General features: G+C 41.9%; 1 protein-coding gene across 8 annotated transcripts in view; it reads left to right on the plus strand.

Annotated features, from left to right (window-relative positions):
* Window positions 1–20,075, plus strand: part of LOC125712651 (multiple C2 and transmembrane domain-containing protein 1-like) — a 108,490-nt gene that overhangs the window by 36,397 nt on the left and 52,018 nt on the right. For 6 of the 8 annotated variants that reach the window (XM_048982951.1, XM_048982937.1, XM_048982968.1 and 3 more), the window contains 7 exons: window positions 4,685–4,827; window positions 6,216–6,295; window positions 7,083–7,194; window positions 8,862–8,900; window positions 12,800–12,970; window positions 13,077–13,207; window positions 16,004–16,190. In XM_048982951.1, the coding sequence (XP_048838908.1) occupies window positions 4,685–4,827; window positions 6,216–6,295; window positions 7,083–7,194; window positions 8,862–8,900; window positions 12,800–12,970; window positions 13,077–13,207; window positions 16,004–16,190 (863 nt within the window). The remainder of the gene's footprint in view (window positions 1–4,684; window positions 4,828–6,215; window positions 6,296–7,082; window positions 7,195–8,861; window positions 8,901–12,799; window positions 12,971–13,076; window positions 13,208–16,003; window positions 16,191–20,075) is intronic. The other 2 variants (XM_048982941.1, XM_048982995.1) reach the window with 1 other exon arrangement.

A 20,075-nucleotide genomic window follows, 5' to 3' on the forward strand; every position in this document is an offset into this window, starting at 1 on the left:
CACACACACACACACACATATTGATTTTATAGCATGTTTAAATGAAGCTGCCACATCTCATTCTGTGTTGGTGAATTTTAATAGGCATAAAGAGAGTGAATAGAGGTGCATGCAAAAATAAAACTTAAAGGTTAAATTAATTAGAGTGTACAGCTTCAAAGTAAACATGTTAATGACTGTTTTATGTGGGATAATCCATTCCGCCTGCTCAGGGGGGTGCCTGTTGGAGGTAATGGATGCTATACAGCAGCCTCACATATCATTACCTCCTTTAGCCATTGAATTCTATAGGCATGCACTGTGTTCACCAGCAACTAATGAATTCCAAACTAATTGCAGGCATGTGTATATGAACATTGTGACTTTTAGCGGAGTCTGTTGAAAGGAATGGAAAACAGGATTACATAACAGTGGGAGGCTACTGGGGATTGTACACTGAACAAAAATATAAACGCAACACTTTTGTTTTTGCTCCCATTTTTCATGAGATGGACTTAAAGATCTACAATTCATTCCAGATACACAATATTACCATTTCTCTCAAACATTTCTCACAAATCAGTCTAAATGTGTGATAGTGAGCACTTCTGCTTTGCTGAGATAATCCATCCCACCTCACAGGTGTGCCACATCAAGATGCTGATCTGACATCATGGGTAGTGCACAGGTGTACCTTATACTGCCCACAATAAAAGGCCACCCTGGAATGTGCAGTTTTTTGCTTTATTGGGGGTCTGGGGATTCAGAACCGGTCAGTATCTGGTGTGACCACCATTTGCCTCATGCAATGCAACACATCTTCTTCGCATAGAGTTTATCAGATTGTCAATTGTGGCCTGTGGAATGTTGGTCCACTCCTCTTCAATGGCTGTGCGAAGTTGTTGGATATTAGTGGGAACTGGTACACGCTGTCGTATACGCTGGTCAAGCACATCCCAAACATGCTCAACGGGTGACATGTCCGGTGAGTATGCTGGCCATGCAAGAACTGGGACATTTTCAGCTTCCAAGAACTGTGTACAGATCCTTGCAACATGGGGCCGTGCATTATCTGTCTGAGTGGCTGGTCTCAGACGATCTTGGAGGTGAACCTGCTGGATGTGGAGGTCCTGGGCTGGTGTGGTTACACGTGGTCTGCGGTTGTGAGGCCGGTTGGATGTACTGCCATATTCTCTGAAACGCCTTTGGAGACGGCTTATGGTTGAGAAATGAACATTCAATGCACGAGCAACAGATCTGGTTGACATTCCTGCTGTCAGCATGCCAATTGCACGCTCCCTCAATGCTTGTGGCATCTGTGGCATTTTGCTGTGAGACAAAACTGCACATTCCAGGGTGGCCTTTTATTGTGGGCAGTATAAGGTACACCTGTGCACTACCCATGATGTCAGATCAGCATCTTGATGTGGCACACCTGTGAGGTGGGATGGATTATCTCAGCAAAGCAGAAGTGCTCACTATCACACATTTAGACTGATTTGTGAGAAATGTTTGAGAGAAATGGTAATATTGTGTATCTGGAATGAATTGTAGGTCTTTAAGTCCATCTCATGAAAAATGGGAGCAGAAACAAGAGTGTTGCGTTTATATTTTTGTTCAGTATATTTTACAGTGGTGAGATAAGTGGGTGAGATATTAATATCTTGATTATGCCCACCCCCCCCACCCCCCCTTTACCTAACGTGGTATTACGGTTCTGAAACTGTGACCGAAACTGTGATACAAACGTCCTGGATGCCCCCGCCCCCAGCCCACTGCCACCACTGCAGGTGCGGCCGGTTGAGCTCTCAGTATGTTACTTATGTTACTAAACTCTTTTTCATTGCATGATTAACACCTGGTCATTCTAGCTATTGAAATGATCGAGTCGGGTTTTCCTGGGGCTTGTATATTTTTTTTTATATAAATATTATCAGCATGCATGTAATGTTTAAAGGAACAGGCATTTAGCCATTGATTATTAAATAGACCTATCAGTCGTATAATTTATCGACGGATTATCATTTAACCTCATATCTTGCCTTTAGAACCATGAAGATACAAATTCTATGCTACATTATTATGTCACAGGATCGAAAATGCCTGATGATATCCCATTTCACCAAATGATCATCCCATCCTGGGTTGTTCCCTGCCTTGCACCGCTAGCTTCCAGAATAGACAGATATATCATATAAATATCTCTTTCAGATTTCTCTCTCTTTCTCTCCTCTTTCTCTGTGACACACACACACACACGCGCGCGCGCGCCCACACACATCGCCGTACCTATCTAAATGGGGACCTTCCATTATTTTCTATAGGAAAAGCCCTAATCCCAATCACGACACCTTTAACCTTCACCCAGCCCTAACCTTAACCATAAGTAACCAAACAAAATACAAGTCTACTGGCATTTTTAGTTTTTTGACTGCAGTCACTGATTTTTATAAAACTGAATATTCCCTTTTTGGGACTGAAAAAAATGGTCCCCACAACGTCAAAATAACAGGTTTTGATTGGTTGACCTCTTTGAAGTTACTTGGAAGTGTGGGGAAAATATGTATAATTAGCGGAGCAAAAATTGAGCAAATATGATTATTTTTGTACCTCAGTTAAATTTACTGAATACACTTTTTTGCTAACGTCTCCATATTTCTGCGTTGGAAAATTTGCCGATAACATTAAACTCGTTTTTATTCAGTGAAATCTAAAGATCGATCCGTTGGCCAGATTTAATAATGAAATGAATGAATCAATGACAAAACTGTCAACTAATTAATAATTACAACTACCGGTAATTATCAACATTATCAATTAGATTTTGCAGCCTTAGAAATACCTTGGAGGGAATATTGTAATAGAATAGGGCCCCCAAGCAAATATGTGACATTTGTACGGTGAAAAGGTGACAGATGTGTGAAATAGGGAGAGTTAATTCTCTTGGTAATGCTACATTTTTAGAACGTCTTCCCCAAATTGCAAGAACAGATTGCCTGCTTTTAAACTGAACTCTTAGAGTTTGCTGCCCCCTGCTGCCACTTGTAGATATTGTACCATGCACCTTCCAACTGCTTCTCCAATATAACACACAAGGCAGGGGGATTATGCTGATAGTCTTTCGCAGGGCTCACGCACACACACGCGTTATGGGTCAATCAAAGATACAAGCTTATACGTGATGTACTTTTTGGGTATTAGTAGGTCTATGTTTTACGTCTCTGTGCACCTTTAAATTTATTTATTTAGCTGACACTAAAGTGCATACAGCAGTCAAGAAGCCAGCTATGCATATGTGCATCTCGGTTGGGCTACCAAACATAAAACAGTGGACCAAAAGCTATAGAGTACGCTGCCAACACAGCAAGAACTAAATAAGAGGACTACTCAATGACAGACAATTGCAAAGAAGAGCATTCAGGAGATCCAGGAGACCATCTAAGGGATTACAGATGAAGGTACTGTACAACAGGCTAGTGGGTAGGGGGATAATTCAGGTCTTCTTGGAACAGATTCTTTGAAGGGTGAGAGGGAATCTGATGACCGGGTGTGAATGGGCACTGAGCTGCTGGCCAAAGAGGTTTAGACTAGATCTAGGCTGTAATGAGCAACTTGATGAAGATGGGTGCTGTATGGTTTTGGTGCTGCACCAAAGATTGAACTTGATGCCTTTATACTGAACACAGGGAGAAAATGCAAACTCTATACGCAGCAGGGCAGGGTTAGGATTCAAATACCCATCTTATACTTATGAGGCAACAGTACTGAGCTACTATGCAGCCATGAGGAAAATACTGTAATATTTAACGTTTGCTGTTACAGTTGCATTTCGATTATCACTGTGACGGTCTGGCATCCTGTCCAGGATACCCTCCCCCCCGGCTTGTGCCCTGTGCTGCTGGAGGGAGTGTCCAGGCCCCCAGCAGCCCTGCACTGCACAGGCGATTGGAGGCTGGATGGGTGGATGGCATTTCAATTATAAATCAAAAGTTAAATATCCAGAAAAAGTTGTCAGTATCGTCATAAATTGAAACCGCGATACTATGTTAGATTAATGGACATGGCTGCCAAGTAAGGCATGTGCAGATGTAAAAAATAGTCATTTTAATTGGACATGCTTTATTGCTTAGATTGAACACCATCTGATGAGTAAGAAAACCACAGTTAAACCACTAGGTGCCTCTGCCTCGGGTCATATGACCGGAAATCTCGAGGATCACCGCAGCACAACACTCATCTTGGTATCTTCTGAAACAGCTACCACAGTAAACAAGAAAGCCGCAAGAATGCAGCCAAAGTGCAGCCAAAGTGAAACCACTGTGTGCTTATAGAACGGCTTATACTAAACCATACCTATTACCCATTTTTGGTCATGTGTTCGTGCTTAAAATTCTGAAGATAACTTCACATTAAATGAGGTTAAACTCTTTCTGATGTATTAAACATCTGTATACTTTCAATCAGTTTTACTTCTCCTGTCTCCTTGTATTTTCTTTGTTCCTTATAATTTTCTACATTAAAGCGAAGCTCACTGTCTTTGCTGTGCGCTGATCCATATCACTCCTTCGTTGTCCCCTTTAGATCATTATAAATATAAGAATAAACTTTATTTTGACCACTCCATGCAAAGTATAACTGATTCATTTTGGTAATCCATAGTTAAAGTCTTGAGCTCTTTCTCCTCTCATCTTTTGTTTCACTTCAGGAACAAGCGATCCATATGTGAAGTTCAAAATCGCAGGTAAGGAGGTTTTTCGCAGCAAGACCATCCACAAGAACCTGAACCCCGTATGGGATGAGAAGGTCAGCCTCCTGGTGGACAGCTTAAGCGAACCGCTTTATTTCAAGGTACAGTCTCACGTGGATGCCTCCATGTGCCTCTGCAGCATGGAGTATTGAAATGGGCATTAGGAACCAAGGCACAAATGCACCGTGTGTCTGCGTGAGTGTGTGTGCCCTGCAGTGTGTTGGTGACTGCCCAGGGTTGGTTCCTGCCTGCGCCCTTTGTTCCCGGGATGGGCCCCGGTCCCACCCGTGACCCCAGATGGGGTTAAGCAGTTATGGTGATGGATGGATGGATGGATGGATGGATGGGACATATGCACCTTCACGTCCATACAGTACTGTGCAAAAGTCTAAGACAGTCAAAGAAAATGATGCCGAAATGATCTTTCTGCCAATGTAAAACTATGATATTATGTTGGTAAAAGTGTGTCACAGTAGCTTAGCCATTTCAAAATGTCTCCTGAAGTCACCCTGGTATTTGTGGTAGCCACCCAATACACCCATGTACTTTGCCACTAGCACATCATGTTTGGCTAATAATACCTCATTGAGATACTTAACTAATTATTTTAATTAAGATGGCTGAGTAACTCAGGTGACCCTGAGGAAAAGATTGGGAACCAAATCTTCTGCTAGCCATCCAACAAGATATCAGGAACTTTTTGGAGAAGGCCATCTAGCATCTAGGTTCTAGAATAGAAGCTTTATTATAATTTCATTAAATACACAACGAAATAGGAAGCCTAATATTAATTTAGTCCAGTTGACTATACGGTGGATTTGCGTGACACAAGGACAACATTCACACAAAATCAAGGCACCAAACAGGAGAGCTATGAGCTGCTTGTGTGCCCCCATCTTATTGTCTTGTAGTAATTTGCATACTGTATGTTGTAATGTAATTTTTTTTTTCCTGAGCAAAAATGCAATTACTGCCAAAATAAACAGCTTCAACATTTTCTCTGACTGCTTAAGGCTTTTGCGCAACAGTGCATGTGTGATACTTGTTAGGGTCACTGGGAACGTACACATGGAGCCTGTCCTAGCCAGTATCCCCTGAACTGGATGTCAGTCCCTTAATACAGAATAAAACTGCTTACAAAGCTGTTTGCTAATTCAAGGAACTCTTCTTTTGGAGTGTTAAAAAAATGACTTCCCTGGTGCCTGGGGAGTTCGGCAATAAAACGAAATGTAACCCCCCCCCCCCCCCCCCCCTTATAAAATTATGTGTAACCCCTTCTTTGCCTGCTAAAATATCGATCATCTGTTTTTTTTCTGCATGACATAATTTAATGAATTGTGGCTTTGTGTTCATTATAAGTTTCTGAAATTCATTCTTTTGCGCGACTGAATATTTCAAGTAGCTACTATCATCATTCGAAGCAGGCGAGCGAAGACGCACTTTGGGCAAATTTTTCGTTCTTTAATGTCACTCTTACTTTGCTGTGCAGGTCTTTGACTATGACTTTGGTCTTCAAGATGACTTCATGGGCTCAGCGTACCTGTATCTTGAATCTCTGGAAATTAACAGGTAAGGTGGAGAGGGGGCCTTTGTGACCCCATCTGCCTGTTCTCGTTATATAAACAAATTGCGTATAAACATTTTTATTCTTTGTTTTTTATAATATTTTTTACATTGTTGCAACAATTCATCATTATTTTTCTTCTTCTTTTAATATTACATAGTCATTGTTTTTTTATTACATATAAAATAAGACTTGTGCCTGTCCACCGACTTCTAAAGTACAATACACCCATCTATTGAAATTAACTGGTATTGCACATGCTATACAGCTCAATGCCTAAAAGTACAGTAGATTCCAGGTGCCAGGTTTTTGTGATGTAAAAAAAATGAGATCACGATAAATCATTTCAAACCTTTAATGTGACCCAATTCAATTGAAAAACAAGCAAACCTGTTAGGGGAGAAAATATAAAAATCATACAATAAGTTTTCAGATTGAATTGTACAGGTTATAGGTCACATTAAAGGTGGGAAAAGCTTTGAAATGATTTATAGTGTCTAATTTTTTTACATCGCAAAAGCCTGGCATTTTAACCAGGGTGAGTTTCACTTTTTATATTCAAGGATAATTACGAATGTGAGTTAGGCAACAGGACAGTGGTCAAGTAGTCTATCAACCAGCCAGTTATTATTATTGTTATTTTTAGCAGTAGTAATAGTGGTTTTAGCCATGCAAGTAGATTGTAGTTTTTGTTTTTATAGGAAGCTATAAAACCAGGGGGCTTATTGGGTTGGCCTAGCTTGTCTTGTTGAAACCTGGTAAAACCACAGTGCTGTAATGATACTGTTCTAGGTCCCATGATGTTATATTGGAACTGAAGGATGCCCACTGTCCTGATGAAAACCTGGGCTCTTTAGAGCTGGCTGTCACCTTGACACCAAAGGAGATGGATACCAAAGACTCAGTAAGTGAATCATTTCTGCTCTCTGTCTCCCTTTGTGTGCCGTTTTTGTATTTATGCTCTGTGTCACTTCGTCACTATTAACCTGCCTCTGCACTGCATAAGGCTGAGAGTGGAACGCTGAGAAGGATCCAGGGGGAAATGGTGAACTCCATTCCCCAGCAGATATGCTCCGAAGCCCAGCGCTCCAGTATAACCATTGCCTCAGTAGGGCCGTTTGTTTGCTCCCCACGCCTTAGCTCAGTGATTACCAGTGTGTATATCTTGCATAGATCCATATACTTGGTATGAAACATAAGAAATAAATGATCTTTTCCAGCAGAAACAGGGGTCCAAAAGCTCTCGCATAGGGATAGTAAATCCAGAGGAAGATTTTATTCACCACGTTACCAGGTTGTTGTTCCTTGTATTTGCTGTCCACTTAGAGTGAACTAGATTTACTGTGTACAATAGAGCACTATGAGTACAATGTAGCTTCTTACAAAAAAGTTCTACAGTTCATTATCAGGTTGACTGGCAGGTAGACCAATGGGAAAATATTCTCAGCATTAGGCATTGACTGCCGTGGAAGACGTTTCAAATATTGGCTATCTAATGACCATTTCATGTTCATTTCAGCATGCGTCAATGTTTCGTGCCATTCCAGTGTAGCATTTTGATAATTTTGTGTATCAAAATATCATATTCAGAATGGGTGCGGACTTTCTGTTGATGACAGTGAAACACTGTTGTTTCGAGAAAAAAAGAAAATCCTGTATATTAATGTTCTGTGTAATGAGAGGTGCACATCGATGTGTTACATACATGAGTAGGGCCATGCCTACACATTTGGTAACTACAGCATTTTGTTTTTATTAGTAAAGTGCTTGTTGGAGGTTGTTTATTATATCAGTAAAATTAATTTTAAAGAACAGCTGGTGGCGTCACGGGGAAATGCAATTATGCAGTTAATGATTTGCATGAAAATTATGGAAGGAAAGTGACAATGTGCCATTTAGCCAAGTAGAGGGCATTCAATTATAAAGCAGAAAGTTCTGGATTGTTCGTGTCTCGGAAACTCAGATATCGAGTAATAGCTTAGCTGAGCATTGTTTTTTTTTTCTTCCTGCAGCTATTTAATGCTTTTGTGTGTATTACCTCTTATCTGATTGCTGTCTTTCTTACTCCAATGGGCTTTTATTTCCTGAGAAACGGCATTAGTACAAAAAAACATGTTCTTTGTACTAAGAGTTCATGTCCTTTGGAATCCTCTCATTTTTCATGCATTAGCATTCGGCGTGGCAGTGTAACATTTCACAATCCGCACCTACCGTTCTCGCTTGCAAACCCAAAACGGGAAGAAGTGGACACAGCCACAGAACAATGGAAACTATATTCTGAGGTGGGTCTTAAAAGACACGTTCCTCAGGGTCGAAGGTTCAATCTGCAAAACAAAAACAAGGTTAAATGGAGAGATTCCAAAGTATGTATGTATGTGAAAGCACATATATACCAGACCCTCGGCTGTATTCGCAGTATATGTGAGCTTTTTCAAAGCAGACACGCTTTCTGTACGTGGCTTATGGTGTCCGTGTGCTGTTTGTACCTTCTGGGCTGCTCTTTCGAGTCATGGCTCCCTGTGAGTGGTTATTACTTCTGTAATACTGTTCACTACTGTATCTCATTCACAGAAGATGCTATTGAGAAGGAGCTGGAAAAGAACCAGTAAGGTAATGCACAGCATGCACCCCCTGGATGAAGAGTGGTCCTATGCTTTGCCCCAGTCTCGTACGAAGCATACATCCTTACTGGATGAGTGTCAGTTGCATCTCTTTTTTTCATATATCCGTTTTTTTGTTTGACGTCAGTATGTTGCGTAGAATCGGATAAATAGGGAAAAAAGAAGAGGAATGAAAATGAATGCTTATGATTAGCGGAATCTACTCGTATTCTATAGTTGCTTGTTGAGGCAAGGTAAGTCTTGTGACTTTACAACTTTGTTGAAGAACCTTTCTTCGTAATTCAGTAGGGGGTCTGTAGGAGGGTTGAAAGGGGTCTGGAAGGAGGTCTGGACAAACGTGTCATGAATTGACGAAATGCCAGTCCAAGAGAGTAATACTCAACAGGGCATTGGCGGTTGAAGCATACATGGAAGCTTAGGACAGCTTCACCCCAGCTGCCCTCTGACTCCCACCCGGGTCTGGACCATGTTTCGCGTTCACTGCCCCCTCAGAAGGTGGTGCCCTAGGTGAGTGTCTGTCCCACTTCATGGGTTGGCTGACATTGCTAGGGGGAACCGCCATCACCCCCAGAGATACAGGCATTAAGGTATTGAGCCCCCTGGTCTTAACTGATCATCAGTGGCAAGGGCCCAGTCTGTTTCCAGGTGGGGCCCTTTGGTTTCAGACAAGTAGGAAACCCTAATGAATGAGAATTCTCTGCTCTAATTTTTATTTTAGCTAACAGTATAAAATCCATCCATCCATCCGTCCATTCGTCCGTCCATCCATCATTTTCTGTATCCACTTGTCTCATTCAGGCTTCCGGGCACAAGCGATAAAATATGGAAACTCTTATTGAAAATAAAGTTAATTGGCTGCAACTCTATACCTATGGTAATGGCTATGTAACTGCAGGATTTCAATGCCGGTAAGCAGGGTATTGGATGGACACCTTCTGTGCTTAAAGGAGAGGCAGGTACAGCTATGACTCTACGCTTTGGTGTCCACATCATACCTACCCCTGTGAAGTGGTCAGCCACATTCCTTGGAGACTGAAGTAAAGTACAGATGGTCGATTGGTTCCTAAGGTGAAGGTTAGAGTGACACCCAGAACAGAGCTTGAGGCTGAATTATTACCCCGGGGGTCAGACAGCGTTTCATGCTACATGCTTGGTTTCAGTTAAAAAGTAGCCCATGATTTTTCAGTATTGCAGGTGGGTTCTTGGATTTATGTCACATTTCTTTGCCATTATTTTGTTTTCCTTTTATGATCCTATAAGCATGGTGTCATGTTGTGAACACTGGTGTGCTGTGCATGTGGAGTCCCTTTCTGTCCTAAAGCAACTTACTTTTGTAGGTGACCCTAAAATCTCTGCAACATTATATAATAGGTAGTAACACGACCAGTTGCTTCCCATGTGTCTAATTTCATATCAATAACATGCAGAGCTTTGCTTATTTTTCGATATTTTGTCAATGTATGTGGTGCGTATTTTCCTTTAACCATTTAAATTCTGGGTCGACTTTGAGTAAGACTGCCGAGAAAGGCAGGGATTTACCGAGGCGTGATGTGTGGAGGGTGTCATGTGGGATCGTATGTTGAACCTTTGAAGTTGTAAAGTGGGTCAGTAGGCATGTGCCTTGGGAACAGAGCGAGCGGCTAACAAACCCCACATCTAAGCTCTCCGTGTTTATTTATATGTATGTTTAACTTTAATGAATTTATGATGAGCTGGTGGTTTTTAAACAAAACAAAAGCAAAGAATCCAAGTCCTGCTTCCCTGCCAGTCTTCTTAAGAAGCTTCCCAGTTCCCACCCCTCCATTGTTCTCCCCTCCAGCCATTCTGCTTGACACAGATTGAAACTTTGGTCAAAGTTGGGAGATTTCAAATACCCACAGGTCTTCGTATTTATTCCTGATTTAATTATTATTTTTCTTGTATAGTTGCACATGTCACTTTTAATTGCAATTTTTCTGAATTTATCTAATGAGGTAGCAACAACAAAAATTTTTTTTTTCAATTATAGATCAACAGGAATGAAATTTCCTGGATACGTGTGATTTGTATACTATATGCAGTGTTTCCCCTACCATTATATTAGCACCCCCCCACCCTGTTTACAATTCTCCTCTGCTCTCTGTATCGCGCATGGTGGAGGTCCCCAGGTGAATACCCCCCCACCAGCAGACAGAGAGCACGTCAGAAAATATGTCGCGTCAACCACCTGAAAAACAGACTAAAATATCTGCGTTTTTAAAAAATATTTTTATATTTCATATTTATATTTTTTATATTGACTGTTGTCATTAAAAGAAACACATGAACACCATTAATCCTGTTTGTGTTCATCTGCCCCCCCCCCCCCCAAAAAAAAGAAAAAAAAAGCTGTAAGCCTAGGTTAAACACTGATATGTGTTTATAAATACATTTTTTCATAGGAATATTCATGTGTTGCTACTGTAGTCTGCCAATTGTTGTGTAATATCTGGAGAATACGGATTACAGGATCAAAGCTCTCTATTGTACGAGAGTGACTGGGGTTTAATGTCATTTTCAAGCGAAAAGAATGCAAACCAGTTTCCAGACTGAGACAGGGTGCTAATTTTCTAAACATTTTTGTTAAATAATATAATATAACAGCCTGGACTCTCTTCAGTGGTCAAATCTGGAATATTTACTGTGAAGGCTAAGGATCTTGTGTAAAAACTCCCCACATGACTTAGTCAAATGCATGAAAATGAACTTATCTTAAATGTCTGGAACATTACTGCAATTGACTACTGTTCAATATGCACTTATAATTATTGTTGGATTTTATAGGAGTTGTATTTAACAGACACTTTTGCCCAAACTAATGTACAAGTGAGGCAAATTTGGGGCCAGAGACCAGGGTCGGCCAGCATCCTGGAAGCAGTTGGGCATAAAGGCCTTGCTCAAGGGCCCAACAGTAATATGATTCCTCAACCAGTCACAGGATTTGAAGCCCCGAACTTCCGGATGTATGGATACTGATCCATACAACATCTAATAGCATTTGGTATTACAGTACTGCAGTAAACACATTTTTCATCGTTTCTCAGATGCCTTTCCAGCTTTTTCCTCTTTGGAAAGTATTTTTATGTTCTGTACTGTGCACAGAGATGCTCCTGATTGTAAGTATATGAGGGTGTAAATATACAGAGTAGGTACCGGCAGGTAAGCACCCAGACTGGAGGAATGGGTAAAAACTGGCCCAAAAATGTTTCAGATTCAGACTTGTCATATCTCTGTCCATAAATGTCACATTTACATTTTTTTCCATAAAGTATGGACATTTCATACATTTTTTTCCAACCTATGCCTTGTGATTATTTCATTGAAAAACCACACGGAAATTATCCATTGATCAAAGCCAAGATTTCATCGGTTAGACCAAAAATATTGGTAAGTTTCGCCCTCAGTTTTCTCATCGAAGCCTACAAAATACCCCATAAAACAAACCCGTGGAAAAACAAAGTTACTCTGGTGATCTGTAATGAAATCTTGTGGTTAGTGTCAGAAACCCACCATGCAAATGAGAATGTGGTCCCCGCTCGTCAGCACAGGGGGTACCCCAATAGCAGTATCTGAAATAATGATGAATTTGATAATGACTTGAATTTTTGTCTCTTGATTTCAAAACAAAACACTATGACTTATTAAATCTAATCTGGGCCACTTTTTGAATTCTACCTGCCAGTACCTAAGTATGTATGCATTGTGCATTTCTTTGTCTTTTTGTAGTTTTTGGATTGTACAAGCATCCTGGTTTGAATGGACCAATCAAAACTGCCCTTGCAGAGGTGGCCCGTGTTTGCCTGTGCAGTTTGCTTAGCGGCCTGGGTTTGACATTTGCCATGTCTACTGTATGTCTGTTTGCGTGTGTAGCTGCAGTATCACAGCCTGAGGCTCTCAGACCTACACCGGAAGTCCCAACTATGGAGGGGCATTGTTAGTATCGCTCTTATTGAAGGCAGCAACTTGAAGCCCATGGACTCCAATGGCCTGAGTGATCCCTATGTCAAGTTCCGGCTTGGTCACCAGAAGTATAAGAGCAAGGTCATTTTACTGGGGATTTGTGCTCCAGAATGTTCAGTATGTTTTTTTTTATCCCATCTATACTGATCTACTAAGAATCATCAGGTGCTTTCAATTTATTTTCCAGACGATGTCCAAAACCCTGAACCCCCAGTGGAGAGAGCAGTTTGACTTCCACATATACGAAGAACACGGTGGGATCATCGATATCACTGTTTGGGATAAAGATGCTGCGAAAAAGGACGATTTCATGGGCAGGTAGGTGAATCTTGGCCTAAATGTTGTGTTTGTTACATTCTGGATTGCTTATTATTCCGCAATTTAATTCACAAGTATTTGCGCGGTTTATTTCATGTAGGTCCACTGTGTCCTTGCCTGTTGTTTCTTAGCTGGGTTTCTTCAAGGTACGGCTTTGTGCTAGAGGCACTTGCCTAATTGCACACAGTTCATAACAATGCAACCAGATGGGCTAGTGTACGTAAATAGCCCAATATGTATGTCCTGCAATGATCTAACACATCAGTCGAGGTGTTTTCATCATATGGGCTCAAGGTTGATTGCAACCCTGTACTGGATAAATACTATTTATGAGACAAATATTTTGTATGTGCCTGGATGGAGTTAAATAATAGCGGGTGTTAGTAACAGAGACATACATTGTAGATAAATGTAAAGTTCTCTAATTTTTCAGGGTACATGTTCAATCTCACAGCGAAAAAAAACAGGTGGTACGCTTCTGCTGGTTGTCCAGCAGGGGGCAGGAGACACCATGCTATGTCAAGACTTCCCACACAGACTTTGAGACACACTTGGATTATGACATTAAGTAAAAGATTTTTGTGTAGCATCATTTTAAGCTTATCAAAAATTTCATACCACTGCAAGTCAAGCAGGCCAGTTAAAGGTTTTCCAGTCAAAAAGTTAATTTGATTGTTTATTGTTGATTAATGATTTCAGGCGTGGCGAGAGTTTTAAACAGAGAACTGGTCCTTAGCTATACCAAAAGCTTAAGAGATTCATCGTTATATTATCAGAGACTGCAGTGTAATTCATAAAAGAATAATAAATTATTCATTTTATAATACAGTTGCTGGATGGTTGTTTTCCTTCAGTTGATTAGTTCAACTTGTTGAAATACCATTTTGCATTCTGATGTTAACTGTTTATATGTCTCAGTTGCTTATGAATTTTTCTGCAAATGATCCAGCATTGTCTAAACAATGGTGAAATGCGCACTGGAAAAAATGTACAGCACCCCCAAAATGTGGTCGCAATCCACGGATTGGAAAATGAAAATTTCTCACTAATAAAAATTTCAAAAGCACGTACTGGTGCTCTGATTACACACCAATGTAAGTAAGGGGCGGCATGAAGTTAGACTTAAAGCATGACATCACTTCTAGAGATCCAGCACACTAAAAACAGGCCCTCAGCACCAGGGATATAGTGAGACTGTAATGGAAGGGAAATTGAGTTAATTATGGTTTTGTGCCAGAGGCTCTTGCCTGATCACCACGCCATTATCTGTCAGGCCTGAAAATCATTCCCCAGCAGTCTCAGAGGCCATCGCTCTCCTAATCTCCAATATGAAACTAGTGCCCGTTTCGCAGTTTCGGTCTTAGATTGACATCTAAGGTTTCTGAACATGTGCTGCCCTCCCATCTTGTTTGTGTCCCTTCACACAATATGCCCCACATTAATCCCTCTCAGCAAGTGGCACATCTTAAGTCATTGTCCCCAGTTCCTGCGATGTACCTATAACTATTGTATGAAAATATATTTCAGCGTAAAAGAGGAACGTTGATTTTTTTTTTTTTTTTTTTTAATAACCCGGGGAGTTTATCTGCCTGGACGGCATCTTTATTTCCATCTGTGCAGGATGTATATTACGAGTCTGACTGGATGTGTGCTGATACTTGAATAATGATTCCATAAATCACACCTCACTGTCTGAATGGCAGATGGTGGAAGACTGTGATGGATAGCCTGTAAGCTGAGAGCAGTGCAAAGGTGCTACCCTGCTGTTGTAATGGCTGGATTTTTTGTTACTGCGAAAGAGAGAAGAAGTGGAAGAGCTGTATTTTGGTGCCATTTAGAAATGCTCTTTTAATACCAGTCTTGCTGGTAAATTGCTCTTTGGAAACTGAAACAAAAAGAAATAACCAATGATAGACAAAAAAAAATCAAAAAATCTTACTCATATATTTATAGTCCTCGCATAGCTTATAAATAATATAACTGCCTTTTGTTTTGTTTCTTTTATATAAATTTCCCCGAAAAGGCAATAAAAGGGGCTTGTGTCCAGCTAAGAGAGTTCACCGAAAGGTGATCCTTTTCCATCCTATTTCAGGGTGGGAAAAGACTAATTTTATTTGTGACTTGAACCTTCCCACACTGCAAAGGCAATGTGTGTCTTTTTCCTTGACAAGGCCCCATTAAGTTCTGCTGACAGAAGTGTTAATAGAGAAGAGAAGATGGAAGCAGAGCTGCTAAATGTACTGAGCTATCTGCCAGCTCCTCTTCTCCTTCAGGCCCATACTTCCATCCTGTAAGGTGTCGTCCACTGAAGCCTGGAGGACATGCTGCAGCCTCTGCCTCTCTTACTCCTAATTGGCCATTTCGGCTCTTTAAATGTCCATTTATTTCAGTGTGCCCTCGCTAGCTGGGCCTGCTAGCCCTGTGGTCAGTGTATTATCTGGCTCTTCACTACCAATTGACATTTTCATTAAATGACATGGTTAGCTTGTTAGCCAGCTGGCAGTACCTGCATGCAAACTTGTCTCCGTGGTCCGGAGAAAGTGATTTAGTGTTGAAGCAAAGCAAGTACTTCCATTTCTATGTGTAATTCCTCCAGTATCCCATTTATAGCTGTTGCCTGAGGTTATTTACGTGTAATGTTTAAGAATCTTTGATGACACATATGCGGGTCATATGTTCGCTGTGCTTGGAAAACAAGAGATGTGCATATGTGTATGTATGTATACCTGTTTGTGTTGCGTGGGGCTGCGTGATTTTCTTAATGCATTCCTGTTTATTTGTGACTGGGATTTCCAGGTGTCAGGTGGACCTCTCCAGTCTGAGCAAGGAGCACACACACAAGCTAGAGGTTCCTCTGGAGGAGGGCCAAGGCATACTGATGATGCTGGTCACTCTCACCGCCTCTGCGGCTGTGTCCATCTCTGACCTGCCCATCAACATGCTGGACGACCCCTATGAGCGGAAGCAGATCCTCAGCAGATACGTGAGTGACACATCTCGCTTGGGGCAGCAGCTTCTCACGATTGGAAGTTGTTCACTTATATTAATAATGGACATATGATACACGACTGATTTGCATCCTTTATATTATACTGTAGGTCTGAAATAGCTTTGTCTGTCAGCACGTGTTGTGTTGTCTCATTATTTTAATTTTGGTCCTTTTTGCAGGAATTCAGTGCTTAGCTATTGCAGGTTAGCTTCCTCTGCCTTGTGTTTATTGTTTGTGGGAGATGAGGCATGTTGTGTTGCTGTTGCGTGTTATTGCAACAGCATGGCAGTGCGTGTCCCAGGTGAGAAAAGCTCTCTCGTTTCCTGCTCTGGTAGATGTGCTCTCACTGCCCGAGCAGGCCATCCAGGGGACCCTGGTCACGCTGCTTTGGTTTGTTCTCGCTGGGATCTGCAGCTTTCCTGGCTTCATTGCAAGACTGAGGGGGAAGCTTAGTAGTGGTATGCAAGCCCTGGTGGGCCCAGCTGGGGGCGGAGGGCTCCGCTTCTGGCGGGAGGATGTCTCGGGCTTGAGAGCCGTCGCTTCATTGCTGACGTGACCTCTTTTTTAAATGGGGTTCGGCCCCTCTCGGCCTGCCTGGGATTGGGCCCAGGCTGGCTGTGGTGAGCAGAGAGGGCGTCTTCTTTTGGGGGACGGGTAGAGAGGAGGCGAGGAGGCCTTGACAGGGTCTTTTGAGTTGCATCTAGGCATGAATGCTTCTCCCTATATGCTCAAAGGAGGCGACTCTCACTCAGAGGAGGCCTTTGGCCGGCGGCGGTCCTGAGCGCCTTTCTGCAGCACAATGCCCCTAGCCTTCCCTTTTGTCTTTGCGGTGTTAACCCTTTGCTGCCTATCGCTCGGAGCCATCACCGGCGCACAAAAACGCCACTTTGAGCCCATTGTCAGTCTCCGTGGTGCCTAATGACAGCTCCAACTGTGGACACTTCTGAATAAGACAAAGGGATCTGTTTGATCGTATAATTTCCCTGGCCTACACTCACGCAGTTCTGCATAATAACACGTTTTGCATATGTCTCTGAGTTTGGCTCCTCGAGTCTTGGTTCACCTCGCTTGTGTTCGATATTTCAGGACTAACCCGTGTTCGTGAGCTTATGTCATGCATGTACACATGTGTTCGAGTCTCAGAACAGCTCTAATTTAGGTTAAAGGTCATCTGGGAAATCTCTCCGACAACTACTGGAATTACCGCACGGGAAACACTGGACACGTGAATCACATCAGTAACTAAGCGAGCGAGTCACTGAACATCGCCGAGGCCTTCACTGCACTGCAGTGCCACCCGGCATTCACAGAGGGGAGCTCTTAGACCGGGACAGGACTGGTGTGTGTCTCTCCCACCCAAGAGTGTGTGTGTGTGTGTGTGTGTGTGTGAGTGTGGGGGATGGGGTGGGGAGGGGTAGGGAGCACAAAATGAAAAGAAAAGCTATTTCACCTTGTACATCTCCAGCCATTTTCTCATGCTGTTGGAGATAGACATTGCTCTCCCTCCTCTTCCATGCAGCCTCTCAATTCAGCTGGTCAAGGGGCCCAGTCTGCTGTCTGAGACGCCGTAGTCAGAGTGGGGGGTAGCAGGGGCTGCACGGGCTTTAATTTTTCTCCATTATTAGCATATTTCCTTTCCTTGACTGACACCCATTCAAAAACCAAATTTAATAAAGATGTATCTTATCAGGACTGGCAGATAACATGAAGTGCAGGTACTAATGCCATACAGTGCTCCTCAAACAGATTAGCGGGGAGTGTACTTCTGCAAATGTATTCCCTTCTCAATCTTTATGGAATCAGCTGTCTGCAGATGGGCATACAGCTCGCGCACAAATAGCGTTATCATCACCTCTGTTTAACACCGGTGACACGCTGGCAGCCGGGAAATAAAAAATCAAATAAGTGTGCAAATATGGCACAGTGTCACCTCTGAGAGCTGCTTTGAAGGTACATACTCTTCTTGAATTTGTCAATCTCCTCACCTCATAAAAAAAAAAAAAAAAAACTATGATATCCACAAGCGGATCATTAATGGTTAATGTCAGAACAATACAGACAGACATAGTCTATCAAGACCTGAAATTAACTAAAATGTTTATTACTTTAAACGTCCATCCATTCATCCATCAGTTCATTCACCTCTGCATCAATCTTCCACCCATTTATCCAGTAGAGAGTCACAGGCCCTTAGAATATATATGGTCTTAAATGTCTGGTGTAAAACAATAGTAACAGAAGTGATCGACCAGTGAAATACATGATGGCTAAATAATGGAAACCTTTGATGCAGTTTATATAGTAACGAAAAATATCCACTTTAAAGTGAGATTTTTACTTAGAACTGTGGTCTTTTAATGCACTGCCTCTTTTACTGTTATTCAAACCAGTATTTATGTTTTAATGTAAAACATTAAATAAATACCTCCTTTGGGGTATTTGTTTTAATAATCACCACAATGCTTTCAGAATTCAGTACTTTCTTATTATTGTATATACACTAGTGGCTAAAATTGTGGAAACAGTTCCAATTTTTAGCGATTGCAGAACCTTATTCCAGTTACTTCGTTTACTTATTTTATCGTCCAATATGTGATATTTGTAAGCGTTCTTTGATTGTTTATAAACATTACCGCCAATATTCGTGTAGTAATTTTTCAAAGCGTAATGCCAAAAATGTTAGGTGTTTCCACAGTTTTGGCCACTAGTGTAGCTTTATAAGTATTTCATCCGTTTTGTGGCTGAAAGGAATATTTTGTGGTTCCTATAAGTATCGGACACAACATATTGTCAGTGTTATTCAAAATCACTAGTAATGTAGGAGCGTAACTGCTTGGGAGAGAAGTGTCAATGTGAAAAGCTGTTTTTCTCAACTGAGAAAACTTTACTTGGTACTTTAATTTGTGTTGATATATGAGGCAACACTTAGCATGTCTCCTCGTAAGTAAAATACATTCTGTATTAATTACTGTAGTGTTGCTATATCAAGAATTTTCAGGTGTGCATTTGTGTTTTAATGTACCTCGGTACCACCAAAAATTACGTAGGTTAGCCTGATGCTAAATCATTTCAGATACCCTAATATAACTCCTCAGTGATTCCCAGATTTGCTTTTGATAATTAAACTGCTGCAGCGGGCAGAGTTTAATTGCGAGTGATAGGTCTGAATAAATAGGGCAACATTCTCAGGGAGCGTGGGGGGGAAGCCTGCCCTGCCCGCTGAGTCTGTAATTGAGACATTTCTCCGATTCTTTGATTTCCCCGGCTTCCTGTCTCATAAAGGCATCCTGAAAAAGATGTTGCTGCTGTTTAACTGCATCTGCTGGCTACACGGAGTTGACAGGATATGAGGCTCGCGGTGAGCGCGACTTGCAAAACGGACTCACGCGTAATGGACGTTAATAGGCTTTGGGGGGGGGGGGGGGGTAACCCCCATCAGTGTGGACACACCCACTCACTGTCCTTTCCGGTAGCCTGCTTAAAAATTATTAGCGAACAAGCAGTTAGAAGTGTGAGTGAGAATGTGGGAGGGGGATGAGACAGAGGGAGGGGGAGGAGGGGTGGGGGAAGCTGTTAGCATTCCATTTTCATTATGACATTTCACAGTCATCTGATTTAATGTCCTCTGACCGGATTGTCCAGCACAAGACGGTGGGCTTGAAATGTTATTTAGAGCATTGATAAAAGGTGAGAGCCTCCAAGATGACAGTGAGTCATAAGGCTGTGCGCACTGACATTAATTTTCTCCATAACAGAGATGGAATAAGACGTCATGGTGACAAGCTGTCAGTCAGAGGGGGCCCCAATACCACTCCCCCCCCCCGCCTCGGTCTGAGGACGGAGTATTGCCTCGTCCCTCGTAATGGAGCCCAACTCCTG

This window comes from Brienomyrus brachyistius, chromosome 2 (genome assembly GCF_023856365.1).
Source record: "Brienomyrus brachyistius isolate T26 chromosome 2, BBRACH_0.4, whole genome shotgun sequence".
NCBI classification, from domain to species: domain Eukaryota; kingdom Metazoa; phylum Chordata; class Actinopteri; order Osteoglossiformes; family Mormyridae; genus Brienomyrus; species Brienomyrus brachyistius.